Source organism: Oncorhynchus clarkii, chromosome 6, assembly GCF_045791955.1.
Source record: "Oncorhynchus clarkii lewisi isolate Uvic-CL-2024 chromosome 6, UVic_Ocla_1.0, whole genome shotgun sequence".
Taxonomy (NCBI): Eukaryota; Metazoa; Chordata; class Actinopteri; order Salmoniformes; family Salmonidae; genus Oncorhynchus; species Oncorhynchus clarkii.
Genome location: NC_092152.1, coordinates 17,128,306 through 17,147,080, shown reverse-complemented (window position 1 = coordinate 17,147,080; position 18,775 = coordinate 17,128,306). Strand labels below are relative to the sequence as shown.

At 40.3% G+C, this 18,775-nt stretch overlaps 1 protein-coding gene across 4 annotated transcripts in view; it reads right to left on the bottom strand.

Annotated features, from left to right (window-relative positions):
• LOC139410671 (fibrinogen C domain containing 1a) overlaps positions 1-18,775 on the bottom strand; it is a 101,870-nt gene that overhangs the window by 4,414 nt on the left and 78,681 nt on the right. For all 4 annotated transcript variants that reach the window (XM_071156061.1, XM_071156064.1, XM_071156062.1 and 1 more), the window contains one exon: positions 11,587-11,766. In XM_071156061.1, the coding sequence (XP_071012162.1) occupies positions 11,587-11,766 (180 nt within the window). The remainder of the gene's footprint in view (positions 1-11,586; positions 11,767-18,775) is intronic.

The following is an 18,775-nucleotide window of genomic DNA, read 5'->3' as shown; positions in this document are numbered from 1 at the left end:
ATTTTATTAATTTTCTCTTTCTTCTTCTTATAATCTTTAAAATAGTAGTATTTTCCTTTAGTCATAGTGTCTTTAGTTTAAATGTTGCTTGCTGTTCCTGTCCATTACTGTTCTGTATTTTGTCATGCTACATGTTTTCTGTGGATCGCAGGAAGGATAGCTGCTACTGCTTCAACAGCTAATGAGGATCCGAATAAAAATCATGAAGATGAAAGGGAGTGGTGATGATAATAGTAAAATCATGAAGATGAAAGAGAGTGGTGATGATAATAGTCAAATCATGAAGATGAAAGAGAGTGGTAAAATCATGAAGATGAAAGAGAGTGGTGATGATAATAGTAAAATCATGAAGATGAAAGAGAGTGGTGATGATAATAGTAAAATCATGAAGATGAAAGAGAGTGGTGATGATAATAGTCAAATCATGAAGATGAAAGAGAGTGGTAAAATCATGAAGATGAAAGAGTGGTGACGATGATAGTAAAATCATGAAGATGAAAGAGAGTGGTGATGATAATAGTAAAATCATGAAGATGAAAGAGAGTGGTGATGATAATAGTAAAATCATGAAGATGAAAGAGAGTGGTGATGATAATAGTAAAATCATGAAGATGAAAGAGAGTGGTAAAATCATGAAGATGAAAGAGAGTGGTGATGATGATAGTAAAATCATGAAGATGAAAGAGAGTGGTGATGATAATAGTAAAATCATGAAGATGAAAGAGAGTTGTGATGATAATAGTAAAATCATGAAGATGAAAGGGAGTGGTGATGATAATAGTAAAATCATGAAGATGAAAGAGAGTGGTAAAATCATGAAGATGAAAGAGAGTGGTGACGATGATAGTAAAATCATGAAGATGAAAGAGAGTGGTGATGATAATAGTAAAATCATGAAGATGAAAGAGAGTTGTGATGATAATAGTAAAATCATGAAGATGAAAGAGAGTGGTGACGATGATAGTAAAATCATGAAGATGAAAGAGAGTGGTGATGATAATAGTAAAATCATGAAGATGAAAGAGAGTGGTAAAATCATGAAGATGAAAGAGAGTGGTGATGATAATAGTAAAATCATGAAGATGAAAGAGAGTGGTGATGATAATAGTAAAATCATGAAGATGAAAGGGAGTGGTGATGATAATAGTAAAATCATGAAGATGAAAGAGAGTTGTGATGATAATAGTAAAATCATGAAGAGGAAAGAGAGTGGTGATGATAATAGTAAAATCATGAAGATGAAAGAGAGTGGTGATGATAATAGTAAAATCATGAAGATGAAAGAGAGTTGTGATGATAATAGTAAAATCATGAAGATGAAAGAGAGTTGTGATGATAATAGTAAAATCATGAAGATGAAAGAGAGTGGTGATGATAATAGTAAAATCATGAAGATGAAAGAGCGTTGTGATGATAATAGTAAAATCATGACGATGAAAGAACATTGTTGTCACGACTTCCGCCGAAGTTGGTCCCTCTCCTTGTTCGGCGGCGTTCGGCGGCGTTCGGCGGTCGACGTCACCGGCCTTCTAGCCATCGCCGATCCACTTTTCATTTTCCATTTGTTTTGTCTTTGTTTTACACACCTGGTTTCAATTCCCCAATTACATTTTCATTATTTAACCCTCTGTTTTCCCCATGGTTTTTGTGCGTGATTGTTTTATGTATGTTTGGTCCGTTATTGTGGGCTCGGTATTACGACATGTTATTGCAATCTTTGAGTAAAGTTACTTGTGTTACTCATCTCTGCTGTCTTGCGCCTGACTCCTCTGCACCAGCTACACCCAGACCCTTACAGTTGTGATGGTAATAGTAAAATCATAAAGATGAAAGAGGGTGGTGATGATAATAGTAAAATCATGAAGATGAAAGAGAGTGGTGATGATAATAGTAAAATCATGAAGATGAAATGGAGTGGTGATGATAATAGTAAAATCATGAAGATGAAAGGGAGTGGTGATGATAATAGTAAAATCATGAAGATGAAAGGGTGTGGTGATGATAATAGTAAAATCATGAAGATGAAAGGGAGTGGTGATGATAATAGTAAAATCATGCAGATGAAAGAGAGTGGTGACGATGATAGTAAAATCATGAAGATGAAAGGGAGTGGTGATGATAATAGTAAAATCATGAAGATGAAAGGGAGTGGTGATGATAATAGTAAAATCATGAAGATGAAAGAGAGTGGTGATGATAATAGTAAAATCATGAAGATGAAAGGGAGTGGTGATGATAATAGTAAAATCATGAAGATGAAATGGAGTGGTGATGATAATAGTAAAATCATGAAGATGAAAGAGAGTGGTGATGATAATAGTAAAATCATGAAGATGAAAGAGAGTGGTGATGATAATAGTAAAATCATGAAGATGAAATGGAGTGGTGATGATAATAGTAAAATCATGAAGATGAAAGGGAGTGGTGATGATAATAGTAAAATCATGAAGATGAAAGGGGGTGGTGATGATAATAGTAAAATCATGAAGATGAAAGGGAGTGGTGATGATAATAGTAAAATCATGCAGATGAAAGAGAGTGGTGACGATGATAGTAAAATCATGCAGATGAAAGGGAGTGGTGATGATAATAGTAAAATCATGAAGATGAAAGGGAGTGGTGATGATAATAGTAAAATCATGCAGATGAAAGAGAGTGGTGACGATGATAGTAAAATCATGCAGATGAAAGAGAGTGGTGATGATAATAGTAAAATCATGTAATTGCACAAATCTCAGTGTCAGTTGATTAGGGAAAAGTGTAGTCCTATGTCAGTCTGCGTCTCTTCCTATGGAAGAAGTACCCCGAAGCATTGTAGGCCTACCTACTCTACCTCTTATCAACAAGCTTGTGGATTACTGAGAAAAAGGTTGGCAACCTTTATAATATTGAATTATTGTTAACATAGTGTCAGGATATGATAATGAAACACTGTATTAATGATTAAAATCTTAAATTCTGTATAACGCCTCCGAAAAAGGATGCCTACTGTACCATTATAAAATTGTAATGCAATGTAATGTAGGACACATTTGAATAAAAAAAATCAGAGAAACCTACAACGAGAGCAGCGAAAGTATTTAAACATGCAACAGAACTCATAATCATAATGAATACATTAAAACATCAGAGAGAACTTATGCTCTTCTCCACGAGCATTGTAGCAAAAATTATTCAACACTCATGGGTAATCGTATTCCTTTTTTGTCCTCCTAATGAAACGGTTAAAACATTTCAGTTAGGTAACAAACTGTCAACTGTAGGGCTGTTGCGGTCTCTCTCTCTCTCTCTCTCAACTAGGGCTATTGCGGTCTCTCTCTCTCTCTCTCTCTCTCAACTAGGGCTGTTGCGGTCTCTCTCTCTCTCTCAACTAGGGCTATTGCGGTCTCTCTCTCTCTCTCTCTCTCAACTAGGGCTGTTGCGGTCTCTCTCTCTCTCTCTCTCAACTAGGGCTATTGCGGTCTCTCTCTCTCTCTCTCTCAACTAGGACTGTTGCGGTCTCTCTCTCTCTCAACTAGGGCTGTTGCGGTCTCTCTCTCTCTCTCTCTCTCTCTCTCTCTCTCTCTCTCTCTCTCTCTCTCTCTCTCTCAACTAGGGCTGTTGCGGTCTCTCTCTCTCTCTCTCTCTCTCAACTAGGGCTGTTGCGGTCTCTCTCTCTCTCTCAACTAGGGCTATTGCGGTCTCTCTCTCTCTCTCAACTAGGGCTGTTGCGGTCTCTCTCTCTCTCTCTCTCTCTCTCAACTAGGGCTATTGCGGTCTCTCTCTCTCTCTCTCAACTAGGGCTGTTGCGGTCTCTCTCTCTCTCTCTCTCTCTCAACTAGGGCTGTTGCGGTCTCTCTCTCTCTCTCAACTAGGGCTGTTGTGGTCTCTCTCTCTCTCTCTCTCTCTCTCTCTCTCTCTCTCTCTCTCTCTCTCTCTCAACAAGGGCCTTTGCAGTCTCTCTCTCTCAACTAGGGCTGTTGTGGTCTCTCTCTCTCTCAACTAGGGCTGTTGTGGTCTCTCTCAACTAGGGCTGTTGCGGTGACCGTATTACCACCACACCGGCAGTCATGAGTCATGACTGCAGTATAATTCCATGTGACCGTTGAGTCATGGTAATCTCCTGTTATGCACTCTGGACATGCATTGATAGTACACAACTCGTTAACAACCATCAGATCCTAATGGCCTGGTACTCAGGGCTCTATTGTTCCTCCATCGGATCCTAATGGCCTGATACTCAAGGCTCTATTGTCCCTCCATCGGGTCCTAATGGCCTGACCCTCCATCGGGTCCTAATGGCCTGATACTCAGGGCTCTATTGTCCCTCTAACCACTAACCACTAACCACAATCCAAATGCAATCGAAAATCACATCAAACACTTCTATTCTAAACAGTATCTGCTTTTAAAGCTCACTTCACTGTTATAATCAATTTGAAGAAAGAGGTTCAAAAGCAGGTTGAAACTGTGTGTAAAACATGTCATTGTGGATGTCGTTTCAAAGCCTAACACAATTAAATGGACAGAGCTTTCCATAAGGTGATGATTCATTCAAAACACCTATACGCATATTACAGATTATGCATATGCATAGGTTTATGAGCCCAAGCCCAAACAAAAACTGAATTAAAATTATGATTGTGCCATTATATAATACATAGCCTACCGCATATTACAGATGGCAGAAAAACATAAAACAAAAGTGATGATTTAAGAGGTACATAATTGGTCTAGCGGCTGCCTATACTCCAAAATTAAACAAATTTGAGTGATCGCCTTTGAGTGTAGACTGTATTATGATGCATACTGGATAGACCTTATGCTTCACTCCAACATTTCTATCCATGAGTCTGGGAGCGAACATATAGCCCTGGGCGATGCAGTTGGTTCATTGATTGTGCAGGGCGATTTTGAATAGCCTAGTAATAGGGAATGTTTAATATTTTCATAATTAATTGAGTGACAGATTACCTTTAGCTATCCAGAATATCTCACCACCTTACGTTTCCATTTCCTCCCCTCTCTCCTTCATTTCTTTCTCCAGCGTGCAGAGAGAGGGGCTGTCAACAGTTTAGTGAAATATGCTTCGTTGTGAAAACATGTTACTATCGATGTTTCCAAACAGATTTCACTTGGTTTCCCAAGTGAAGCACTGGGTAGCTGCAAGAATAGGGTTGGAGAGCCCATGCCACACAGAGTTGGGCAGAATATCACCTGTCTGTCACGTTCAGACTATAGTTCTTTTGTGTTTTCTTTGTTTTAGTGTTGGTCAGGACGTGAGCTGAGTGGGCATTCTATGTTGTGTGTCTAGTTTTCCCATTTCTATGTTTGGCCTGATATGGTTCTCAATCAGAGGCAGGTGTTAGTCATTGTCTCTGATTGGGAACCATATTTAGGTAGCCTGTTTTGTGTTGGGTTTTGTGGGTGGTTGTCTTCTGTCTTTGTGTCTATGCACCAGATAGGACTGTTTCGGTTTTGCACATTTGTTATTTTGTAGTGTTCACGTTTATTGTCTTTATTATGTTGAACACTAACCACGCTGCGCTTTGGTCCTCTCCTTCGTCCACAGAAGAAAGACGTTACACTGTCGCGCAGTGAGAGCACACTCCTCAAACAGTGGTTGATGTGTGGAGTGAAATAAGTGTTTTAATATTTACTTCTCAGCTGTTCATATTAAGCACAGCTCAGCTATAAAACCGAAGCAGCCTACCAGGCATCTTTGAAAAACGGACTGGCTGGAAAGCGTGTGGCCTCCATTTGCTTTTTTCCCTGCCCCTGTCCTTGCCCATTTGATAATGGGCCATTCTAAACTAATTATTACATATTAGTTAAGATAAGATTAAATTGAGAATAGTATGATGGGTGAAAATATGATCACTTGATGAGAGAACAGCTGTGCAGCCTGAGGCAAGGAACAGAGCACAAGCTTTTTCTGCTTCTTTCTCAAATCATAAAAAGCCTATAGTCGCATCATGTAGTCCATACTGTATATGTTTTGATTTCTAAGACATTCTAAGGTTTGTATCATTCACAACTAGAGTTGCCAAATAACTCTGAATCACTTTTACACTCAACACAGCCATTTCATATGCACACTCGCTCCGAAATGGGAAAAATATTCAATTCAATTATATTTTTCTTTCTATAAAATCATATAATATAAAATAATGGCATGGGACTTACATTGCATTCAGAAAGTATTCAGACCCCTTCCCTTTTTCCACATTTTGTTACATTACAACATTATTTTAAAATTGATTTTAAAACATGTAATCACTCTACACACAACTCCCCATAATAACAAAGTGAAAACTGTTTTTTTTTACAATTTTGCAAATGTATTAACAATAAAAAACAGACATACTTTATTTACATAAGTATTCTGACCTTTTGCTATGAGACTCGAAATCGAGCTCAGGTGCATCCTGTTTCCATTATTCATCCTTGAGATGTTTCTACAACTTGATTGGAGTCCACCTGTGGTAAATTCAATTCATTGGACATGATTTGGAAAGGCACACACCTGTCTATATAAGGTCCCACAGCTGACAGTGCATGTCAGAGCAAAAACCAAAGCCATGAGGTCGAAGGAATTGTTTGTAGCGCTCCGAGACAGGATTGTGTCGAGGCACAGACCTGGGGAAGGGTGCCAAAAAATGTCTGCAGCATTGAAGGTCCCCAAGAACACAATGGCCTCCATCATTCTTAAATGGAAGAAGTTTGGAACCACCTATATTCTTCTTTGAGCTGGCCGCAAGGCCAAACTGAGCAATCGGGGCAGAAGGACCTTGGTCAGGGAGGTGATCAAGAACCCGATGGCTACTCTGACAGAGCTCCAGTTCCTCTGTGGAGATGGGATAACCTTCCTGCAGCATTCCACCAGGCCTTTATGGTAGAGTTGCCAGACAGAAGTCACTCCTCCTTAAGGCAAATGACAGCATGCTTGGAGTTTGCCAAAAAGCACCTAAAAGACTCTCAGACCATGAGAAACAAGATTCTCTGGTCTGATGAAACGAAGATTCAAATCTTTGGCCTGATTGCCAAGCATCACATCTGGAGGAAAACTGGCACCATCCCTACGGTGAAGCATGGTGGTGGCAGCATCATGCTGTGCGGATGTTTTCAGTGGCAGGGACTGGGAGTCTAGTCAGGATCAAGGGAAAGATGAATGGAGCAAAGTACAGAGAGATCCTTAATGAAAACCTGCTCCAGAGCTCAGGACCTCAGATTGGGGCCTATAAAAACCTGTTTTTGTTTTTTTCATTATGGGGTATTCTGTGTAGATTGATGAGTGGAAAAAAACAAGTGAATCCATTTTAGAGTAAGGCTGTAACGTAACAAAATTTGGAAAAAGTCAAGCTATCTGAATACTTTCTGAATGAACTGTATAAGCATATATTGTCAGCTAAACGAACAAGCCTATGGCATGGCGCATAGCCAGATAACATACAGTAGGATAACTCATATTCTGTTATTTTGGTATACATTTTCAACATATCATAATGTTTCTTTAGACCTGCCTAAAATAAATAATGGATGGTGTATATTCAATTGATTTATTATACTTTTTAAAATGTAGGTGTTGCAAAGGTGTGCTTAGATGTTGCAAATCAGTGGCTGTAATGCAGCTTGTATGTGTGGAGGCCTGGAGATACTAAACGTGTTTATATTAATTAACGGTTATTGTGAGACCGGCAATAATAATCGTCTAACAAAATGTCATGAATCGCTACAGCCCTTTGTCCATCTTTGTAGGACAGAACCATTATGTTTGTTGTTATTGATAATAGTTAAATAATCTATGCAGGGGTTGAAGATGAAGTATCAAAGAATAGAAGGGCAGAGACAGTTTTGTGGGTAAATGGATAGAGTGCAAACAGTGAAATAATGTACAAGCGCTGTCTTAGTCCGAGCCAATTTTTGAACAGATACTTTGCCATTAGTTTCAGCAGTTAAATCTCAACCTGCTACTCCTAAATGCTCGTCAATTGAAACTAAATATGAAGAACAAATCATTTAAATGCAGGTATTGAAAGAAAACTCAGGACTGTGCTAAAGCCAACACAGTGCTGCTGCAGTATCAACCTTAATTAAATAAACGTGTTATTTTTTTAATACTAGAGAATCAATTAATCTGATGAAAAAACTGTTTTAATTGATAAGATTTGGAATCAATGTTCCCTGAATCCCAAGCAGCAGCCCTTTAAAGACTACCTCACTAATTAAACACGAGTGGAAGCAGTATTCTCCTCCTGATTTATGATAATCCAAATGTTTGTTTATGTCGGGCCGTAATAACGACCTGCTTTATTAGCCGTGGCCACAGAGGCATCTTGCAACTTCATTATTCCTGCCCTTTCCAGCAGCTCCAGAAGGTCAACAGTCTGTCTGGCTGGGCCCAACCATGAGTGAGGGGCTGAGAAGGGGAACCTGGGACTAACTGAGTAGAGGGATCCAATTAACATCCAAAAGAGCCCCCTGCGATAGAGCTGAATCGAGGAGAATTACACACACACACTGCCTGGATGCTGCTACTCATGATCTACAGCTGAAAAGATCTCTCGTATTGGTTGACAGATGTCTGAATCAGATTTTCCAGATATCTGGATGTTTCAAAACTGTACTGTATATCTTCCCAGAGAGGGGTGAATTGACCAATAGAAAGATCAATAGGACCAATATGAAGATCAGTAGGACCAATAAGAAAATCAATAGGACCAATAGGAAAATCAGTAGGACCAATAGGAAGATCAGTAGGACCAATAGGAAGATCAGTACCCTTCCTGTCTCAGCCTCCAGTATTTATGCTGAAGTAGTTTATGTGTCGGGGGGCTAGGGTCAGTTTGTTATATCTGGAGTACTTCTCCTATCCTATCCGGTGTCCTGTGTGAATTTAAGTATGCTCTCTCTAATTCTCTTTTTCTCTCTTTCTTTCTTTCTCTCTCTCGGAGGACCTGAGCCCTAGGACCATGCCTCAGGACTACCTGACATGATGACTCCTTGCTGTCCCCAGTCCACCTGGCCGTGCTGCTGCTCCAGTTTCAACTGCTCTGCCTGTGATTATTATTATTTGACCATGCTGGTCATTTATGAACATTTGAACATCTTGGCCATGTTCTGTTATAATCTCCACCAGGCACAGACAGAAGAGGAATGGCCAGCCCACATAGCCTGGTTCCTCACTAGGTTTCTTCCTAGGTTTTGGCCTTTCTAGTGAGTTTTTCCTAGCCACCGTGCTTCTACACCTGCATTGCTTGCTGTTTGGGGTTTTAGGCTGGGTTTCTGTACAGCACTTTGAGATATCAGCTGATGTACGAAGGGCTATATACAGTGCCTTGCGAAAGTATTCGGCCCCCTTGAACTTTGCGACCTTTTGCCACATTTCAGGCTTCAAACATAAAGATATAAAACTGTATTTTTTTGTGAAGAATCAACAACAAGTGGGACACAATCATGAAGTGGAACGACATTTAGTGGATATTTCAAACTTTTTTAACAAATCAAAAACTGAAAAATTGGGCGTGCAAAATTATTCAGCCCCCTTAAGTTAATACTTTGTAGCGCCACCTTTTGCTGCGATTACAGCTGTAAGTCGCTTGGGGTATGTCTCTATCAGTTTTGCACATCGAGAGACTGAAATTCTTTCCCATTCCTCCTTGCAAAACAGCTCGAGCTCAGTGAGGTTGGATGGAGAGCATTTGTGAACTGCAGTTTTCAGTTCTTTCCACAGATTCTCGATTGGATTCAGGTCTGGACTTTGACTTGGCCATTCAAACACCTGGATATGTTTATTTTTGAACCATTCCATTGTAGATTTTGCTTTATGTTTTGGATCATTGTCTTGTTGGAAGACAAATCTCCGTCCCAGTCTCAGGTCTTTTGCAGACTCCATCAGGTTTTCTTCCAGAATTGTCCTGTATTTGGCTCCATCCATCTTCCCATCAATTGTAACCATCTTCCCTGTCTCTGCTGAAGAAAAGCAGGCCCAAACCATGATGCTGCCACCACCATGTTTGACAGTGATGCTGCCACCACCATGTTTGACAGTGGGGATGGTGTGTTCAGCTGTGTTGCAATATAGTATTGTTGTCCTGGACAGAGTCTCCCACCTCAGCTGTAGATCTCTGCAGTTCATCCCTGCCAGGTCTTGGTAGATTTGCAGTGGTCTGATACTCCTTCCATTTCAATTTTATCGCTTGCACAGTGCTCCTTGGGATGTTTAAAGGTGTGTCGGACCTGCCTGGTGTGTTCCTTGTTCTTCATGATGCTCTCTGCGCTTTTAACGGACCTCTGAGACTATCACAGTGCAGGTGCATTTATACGGAGACTTGATTACACACAGGTGGATTGTATTTATCCTCATTAGTCATTTAGGTCAACATTGGATCATTCAGAGATCCTCACTGAACTTCTGGAGAGAGTTTGCTGCACTGAAAGTAAAGGGGCTGAATAATTTTGCACGCCCAATTTTTCAGTTTTTGATATGTTAAAAAAGTTTGAAATATCCAATAAATGTCGTTCCACTTCATGATTGTGTCCCACTTGTTGTTGATTCTTCACAAAAAAATACAGTTTTATATCTTTATGTTTGAAGCCTGAAATGTGGCAAAAGGTCGCAAAGTTCAAGGGGGCCAAATACTTTTGCAAGGCACTGTAAATACATTTGATTTGATTTGATTTGATCAGTAGGACCAATATGAAGATCAATAGGAAGATCAGTAGGACCAATATGAAGATCAGTGGGACCAATAGGAAGATCAGTAGGACCAATAGGAAGATCAGTAGGACCAATGTGAAGCTCAGTAGGACCAATATGAAGATCAATAGGAAGATCAGTAGGAGCAATATGAAAATCAGTAGGATCAATATGAAGATCAGTAGGACCAATATGAAGATCAGTAGGACCAATATGAAGATCAATAGGAAGATCAGTAGGATCAATATGAAGATCAGTAGGATCAATATGTAGATCAGTAGGACCAATATGAAGATCAGTAGGACCAATATGAAAATCAATATGAAGATCAGTAGGACCAATATGAAGATCAGTAGGACAAATATGAAGATCAATATGAAGCTCAGTAGGATCAATATGAAGATCAGTGGAACCAATATGAAGATCAGTAGGACCAATATGAAAATCAATAGGAAAAGCAGTAGGATCAATAGGAAGATCAGTAGGACCAATAGGAAGATCAGTAGGACCAATATGAAAATCAATAGGAAGATCAGTAGGACCAATATGAAGATCAGTAGGACCAATAGGAATACCAGTTGGACCAATAGGAAGATCAGTAGAACCAATAGAAAGATCAGTAGGACCAATAGGAAGATCAATAGGACCAATATGAAGATCAGTAGGATCAATAGGAAAATCAGTAGGACCAATATGAAGATGAGTAGGACCAATAGGAAGATCAGTAGGATCAATAGGAAGATCAGTAGGACCAATAGAAAGATCAGTAGAACCAATAGAAATTACAAGTTTTAAAGAAGTTTAAACAAACTGGAATTTATAGGGTTTATAGGGGATTTATAAAGTCTACTAAACCGACAGGTATGAGCCATAATAAATGGCTACAGTACAGTAGGGTATTGCATTACCTGCAGTGCCTGAGTAGTCAGCAATAGTCAGCGGGTAGCCATCCTCATCCGGGTCAACAGAGAACAGTCCCACTCCAAAGGCTCCGTACTGGGCGAAAGCTGTGCTGTTCTCAAAGTCCTCCAGGTCAATTCGCAGCTCGTAGTTGGCTTGGATGGTCAAGGCATGCATCCTCTTCAAACCTGAGACGAAACAGAGGAGAGGCCCGTCATGATCTGACATGAACAGCTGTGATTCAAGATGGAGAAATAGGAATGGCACAATGGATCACTTTCCATCACTGAACGATAACAGTATCCAAGGCACAGTAACTAACTTTTCAGGTGTTTCAGACCCAGTGGGGTACACCTCTCTCTCTCTGCAAGTATATGGGCGCTTGGCAAGGAACTACTGTGCTCTCCCTCATATGAATTCTCTTTGTAGGCCGTAGACTGGTCTATGTGCTATACCACCAGGACAGAAAAACAATAGGCTAGGAGATTTTGCCGGTGCTAAGCCAATCATGCTGCGTCTCTACAGCTGATGTCGACAGTTGTGGAACACCTCGTATGGTTCCTACAAGTGAACCCCCACTGGGCATAGACGTCAATTCAACGTCTATTCCATGTTGGTTCCACGTAATTTCATTGGGTCTCCACTGCAGTGGGCCTCCACTGCAGGTGGCCACATTAGTTTTCACATAGCCAGTGAGGAGAAAATTGAGGAGAAAGTCACAATTAACATTTATCACATTATTACCCATAATGCCCTGCATGCACATTGTATGTGCTGTGCTATGGTGCGGTGGTCTCAAATACCAGAAAGAGTTAATGTTCTCATATAGAAATCTTGGAATGCATCGCTAGCACGCTGATTGACCAATTCACTACATGGCTGCTGGAGGAGCGTCTAAATCGATTTTAGATTAAGTTTAACTCCAAAAGGTTCAGCACTCGAGAATGACCTTAATATTACAGTGGAAAGCCACACCAAGTAGCCTAATCTCTCTCCCCCCTAATCCGTCCTCTGCCCAGTGCAGACACATTGTTCAAACAGCTGGATCCATTGGATAGGCTTCTCCCAGCAGCAGAGCAAATCGCTAGAGTTCATCATCAGGCATAAACAGTGTTGTTTAATGGGTTCATTCCACAGCAAATAGATGGGCTATTTACACTGGAAGGTTATCATCAGTCTCCACAATGGCACCCACAGCTGCAACGGTGTGCCCACTCGTGCACCTGTATCGATAGAATATAAAGGGGTTTCCCTCACACGGGGCACCATTCCTTTTTGTAAGGGTGTGTTAGGATCATATAAGAAATTCAACAATTATTAATTATGAGATACTATTATGATCACAGATCAGATGGAACTCTGCGTGCACTTAGGTGTGTTCGCAAAACAAGCTATAAGATGGCATCGTGGCATCATCCATAATATGAAATCATATGTACTAGTTTTGCCCCTGAAGAAATAAGGACTACAGAATTTGAGATTAAAGACAACCACAGATAACTCAGTAACTAAGGTAAATAAACCACCACAGCCTTCAGTGTCTCAGGGTAAACTTGTGTGGTTGTCAGTGTTGTCGACACAAACCCCCTTTGATAAGCATGCCTTTTCGAGCATTGATCGCTGCTACTGCCTGATAATCCCTCTGCAAGGAGCGGTCTACAGAGATTGTCTGACATTCTCCCCAACCTGCAGATCACAGGAAACAGAGGGCAGGAGAATAACACTGAAGGCAAACAGCTTCATATTCTGGAATACGTTGTCTTAATATCGGGAAGCTACAATGTGTTTTGTGTGCCCTTCAACTTGTTCTGTATTGACTGTTTATTTCATCAGACACACACAAGGTTGGAATACTTATTGAATGAGCGAAGGGCTAACTTAAGAGGGTGTTGTGGACTTGTGAAACTGTGGAGCTCAAGGACATCTTAGACGATGTGCATGATGCACAAATGCACTAAGTGACGTGGCACTGTCTGCATGCGTCTCCATAACAGTTCACGACCATCTAGACTAGAGCAACGTGTACCAATCAGATAGATCTGATAGTTATTTCATCATTTGGGGAAAAGTTTGAGACATTAATTGGTACACGCAGAGCCTCAGGCCATAGAGACTTCCAGTATGTCGAAACAGATAGATATGTACACTGAAAAAGCACAAATAAAAAAATGAATTTACTTGCCAGTTTGCATGTTCTCTTTTGAATTATTGATGAGATGAACAACTCTCCATGCTGTTTTCCAATTTGAACCTCTTTTTGTCTGACCTTCACTCATTCATCCCAGTTGATCCGTCTGGCACATACCGGTAGGTCTGTCCTTATCAACGCAAAATGGTCAATCTATCAATTCTCATGCCTGAAAATGTGAGTTTTTCAGTGTGGTCTTAACCCTACATCCCTGTGCTCACAGTATGTATCTTTTTACCCCAGCTCCTTTTGGCTTTTAGACTGACAGTTTACATATCTCAAGCCAAATCATTTAACATTTTCCAGCATCAAAGCTTTGGAATTTTTGGGGAAATTAAGCACACTACTTATATTTAAACTGCACTTTCCTGTGAATTTCCATAATTGTGCTTAGGTTTTAATTAGACCCCTTGAGAATCTCTCATCCAATAAAATAGCGCTCATTGCAGTGGAGACGTTTAACAGCATATTCATTATCTCAAATTAAATCTTAACACTCAGGTGTTGAAGTGATACTCCAGAACCTTTGTATAATTCCAGCCAATAGTTTTGAAAGTGGTGGTGCAGTGCCAAAATGGATCCCTGTTTTTGGTGTACTAAATTGTCGAATTGTGTACTATGTCGTCCATTTCGTATGATGTTATGTCCTGGGTTATATTATTACACTTTATGTTACGAATCCGATTCGCACAATATGTTACGAATTTGTTGCGCTTAAGAACCCGGACTGCATCTTTAATCAGTAATTGGTAATGCCTTAAATCGTTTTTGTTAATGACTTTGACACATACAGTTGAAGTCGGAAGTTTACATACACCATAGCCAAATACATTTAAACTCAGTTTCACAATTCCTGACATTTAATCCTAGTAACAATTCCCTGTTTTAGGTCAGTTAGGATCATCCCTTTTTTTAAGAATGTGAAATGGCAGAATAATAGTAGAGAGAATGACTTATTTCAGCTTTTATTTATTTCATCACATTCCCAGTGGGGTCAGAAGTTTACAAACACTCAATTAGTATTTGGTAGCATTGCCTTTAAATTGTTTAACTTGGGTCAAACGTTTCGGGATGCCTTCCACAAGCTTCCCACAATAAGTTGGGGAATTTTGTCCCATTCCTCCTGACAGAGCTGGTGTAACTGAGTCAGGTTTGTAGGCCTCTTGCTCGCACAAGCTTTTTCAGTTCTGCTCACAAATTTTCTATAGGATTGAGGTCAGGGCTTTGTGATGGCCACTCTAGTACCTTGACTTTGTTGTCCTTAAGCCATTTTGCCACAACTTTGGAAGTATGCTTGGGGTCATTGTCCATTTGGAAGACCCATTTGCTACCAAGCTTTAACTTCCTGACTGCTGTCTTGTTGCTTCAAAATATCCACATAATTTTCCTCCCTCATGATGCCATCTATTTTCTGAAGTGCACAAGTCCATCCTGCAGCAAAGCACTCCCACAACATGATGCTGCCACCCCCGTGCTTCACGGTTGGGATGGTGTTCTTTGGCTTGCGATTCCCCCTTTTTCCTCCAAACATAACGATGGTCATTATGGCCAAACAGTATGGTCTATTTTTGTTTCATCAGACCAGAGGACATTTCTCCAAAAAGTACGATCTTTGTCCCCATGTGCAGTTGCAACCCATAGTCTGGCTTTTTTACGGCGGTTTTGGAACAGTGGCTTCTTCCTTGCCGAGCGGCCTTTCAGGTTATGTCGATATAGGACTCATTTTACTGTGGATATAGATACTTTTTGTACCTGTTTCCTCCAGCATCTTCACATGGTCCTTTGCTGTTGTTCTGGGATTGACTTGCACTTTTCGCACCAAAGTACATTAATCTCTAGGAGACAGAAAGTGTCTCCTTCCTGAGTGGTATGATGGCTGCGTGGTCCCATGGTGTTAATACTTGCGTACTATCGTCTGTACAGATGAACGTGGTTTCTTCAGGCGTTTGGAAATTGCTCCCAAGGATGAACCAGACTTGTGGAGGTCTACAATTTTTTTTCTGAGGGCTTGGATGATTTCTTTTGATTTTTCCATGATGTCAAGCAGAGGCACTGAGTTTGAAGGTAGGCCTTGAAATACATCCACAGGTACACCTCCAATCGACTCAAATGATGTCAAGTAGCCTATCAGAAGCTTCTAAAGCCATGACATCATTTTCTGGATTTTTAAAAAGCTGTTTAAAGGCACAGTTAACTTAGTGTATGCAAACTTCTGACCCACTGGAATTGTGATACAGTGAATTATAAGTTACATAATCTGTCTGTAAACAATTGTTGGAAAAATGACTTGTGTCATGCACAAAGTAGATGTCCTAACCAACTTGCCAAAACTATAGTTTGTTAACAAGAAATTTGTGGAGTGGTTGAAAAACAAGTTTTAATGACTCCAACCTAAGTGTATGCAAACTTCCGACTTCAACTGTAAAAGATTATTAGTTAGTCTTTGCACCCGTAAGATGCTGATAGGAATTATCACTTTAGTGACAAATACGCCAAGTAAAGTTGATGAGGTAGTTGTATACATTTCAAAGTAAGTTTAAATTGTGTGGCTTACATGTAACTATGAAGAAACTGTAAAATTGGTCTAATAAATATATTTGCGTAACTATTTAAGGTGAGTAGTTATTGTATGTATAGGAGATTGGCCACATTTGATGCATTTATTAATCAGCTCTTTTTTTTATTGTGCCAGGAGGAAACATGAATCTCGCCACCTGGTTATGATCATGACTACACTACCTTTCCCTCAGGAAGCAACATTCCTGGCCACCAATTATTAAGAATACACTCTTCCATCTGTGCAGCAGCAGGATTTTACTACTTTTCAGTAGTGCTTGTTCTTGGTAACACATCTAGCGCGGGTGTTCTCCCTCCCCTGTCAGATAAAGGCATAGAGAGAGGTGAGAGGTAGAGGAGGCTGACTTCATAGAGTACATCACACAGCCGTCTGCACCGACCCTGAGAGTTGCAGGTTCAGGTTAGGGGTTCTTTGAACACCTGTCAGAAAGGGTGACATGGAGCCTCTTAGTTCTGCTCTAAATTAATCATCCCACCATGACACCTGGGGCCCTCCCTACGTCCCCCTACTTTAAATATCTCGTTTTGCCTGTGGCTTTGGCACCGTAGACAGGCACACCACTGCATTGGTATTGATTTCACTCATTTCCAGCACGTCTGCATTGAGGAGGCTCAGGTCTCTGTGCAGAGTTGATTTGGCAAAGCCGTTCTCCGCCTTTAGCGCAGTTCTATGCAAATAAGGGTGAAGATTTAATTAGGCTTGATGCAGCTTTTGTTTTGTCTTTGACATTCTTCTCCATGAGAAGCGTCCTCCTGAATTCAGCAATTCTGAGGGGAACACTCCCGGGGGAGACCGCCCAATATCCAGCTAACCTCTGTCATTGTTTAACCTACAGGCTTATGAAATAGCAATTATTCAATTAAAAATAAAATGCCGTTCTCTGCGAAAGCTGAGCTAATGAAGCTTGTACAATTACGATGGGGAGAGACTATAAGGCTGTGTCTAGACTTGACAGTTAATGCAGTTTTTGTATTCTGATCATGGAGTTCCGATTTTGAATTCTGAACACATCATGCGTCTATACTTACATTTAAATGTGTCCAGATTCATTTTCACTGCGCTATATTCAAATGCAAGTACGCATTCTACAAATGGTGGAATAGGCTAAATATGACAACAACACAACAACAACTTGATGGCAGTAGCTAACTACTGTAGCTAACAGCCAGCTAGCTGGCATGCAAAGTGAAACGGACTGCAAACGGGTTAGCATAATCCTAGCCAAACAAAACATTGTTGAGTTTTGTGGGCGGAGTACTGACCACGTCTCCCACTGTATGCGCTTTTGGTAGCCTGATTATGTCCAGACTGAGGATAAATCTACACACAATGAGTCCCTGACCACCTCCTCACAATGCGACTTTTATGTGTCTAGACCTGTCTTTTCAATGCGATCTTCGTATTCTGATAGCAGAAGTCGCATGTAAGTGTCAAGTGTGGACACAGCCTAAGAGACAGTATAATTAATTCAAAGATGATAAATTCTCCATCAGTATATTTACATGTCTCTAGATTAACACGATTGGATGCTCAAATCTGTTCGCTCTAACACACAGCTATAGGCTCTTCTGTACAATCAGAACGTCTATTATAGCGATGAAATCCTGGGGCCTTATTTATCAATATTGAGTAGAAACCATTCAAAAATAATACTTACGAACGGAATGTTCAGAAGCATAGAAAAAGTGTGATTTATCAAACTCCTTCAAGTGTCATACACACACAGTTTGTTTTGCTGATGATTGCATCCAAAACATTGGCTCATCGAGGGCTGTGAGATGCCAATCGGCATGTTGTATGAATTCACAATAATTATTGAATTATTACTCTCACAATTTCAGACATTTTCAACATATACACTGAATATACCAAACATTAGGAACAGCTTCCTAATATTGAGTTGCACCCCTCTCCCCTTTTGCCCCCAGAACGACATGGACTTTATGAGGTGTCAAAAGCGTTCCACAGGGATGCTGGCCCATGTTGACTCCAGTGCTTCCCACAGTTGGGTCAAGTTGGCTGGATGTCCTTTGGTTAGCATGAAAATCATGAAAATCCCAGCAGCTTTGCAGTTCTTGACACAAACTTCTACTGCAGTGTACTAAATCAGGGTCACACAGAGTGTCTCTTGGTATTCTTAAACAAATCTACTTTGAAACAAAAGTATACACCTCACAAACATGGTTATGGTCTTTAAAAAATAAGACACCTTTACCATGTCAGATATACAGTTGAAATGTATTACATTTTGAGTTTGCATCCCAATAATACACTTTATATAAATAACAGAAGGCTGGTGGTGGGGTTATGGTATGGGCAGGCATAAACTATAGACAATGAACACAATTGCATTTTACTGACGGCTATTTGAATACACAGAAATATCGTGATGAGGCCCTGAGGCCCATTGTGAGGCCCATTTTTTTTAAAG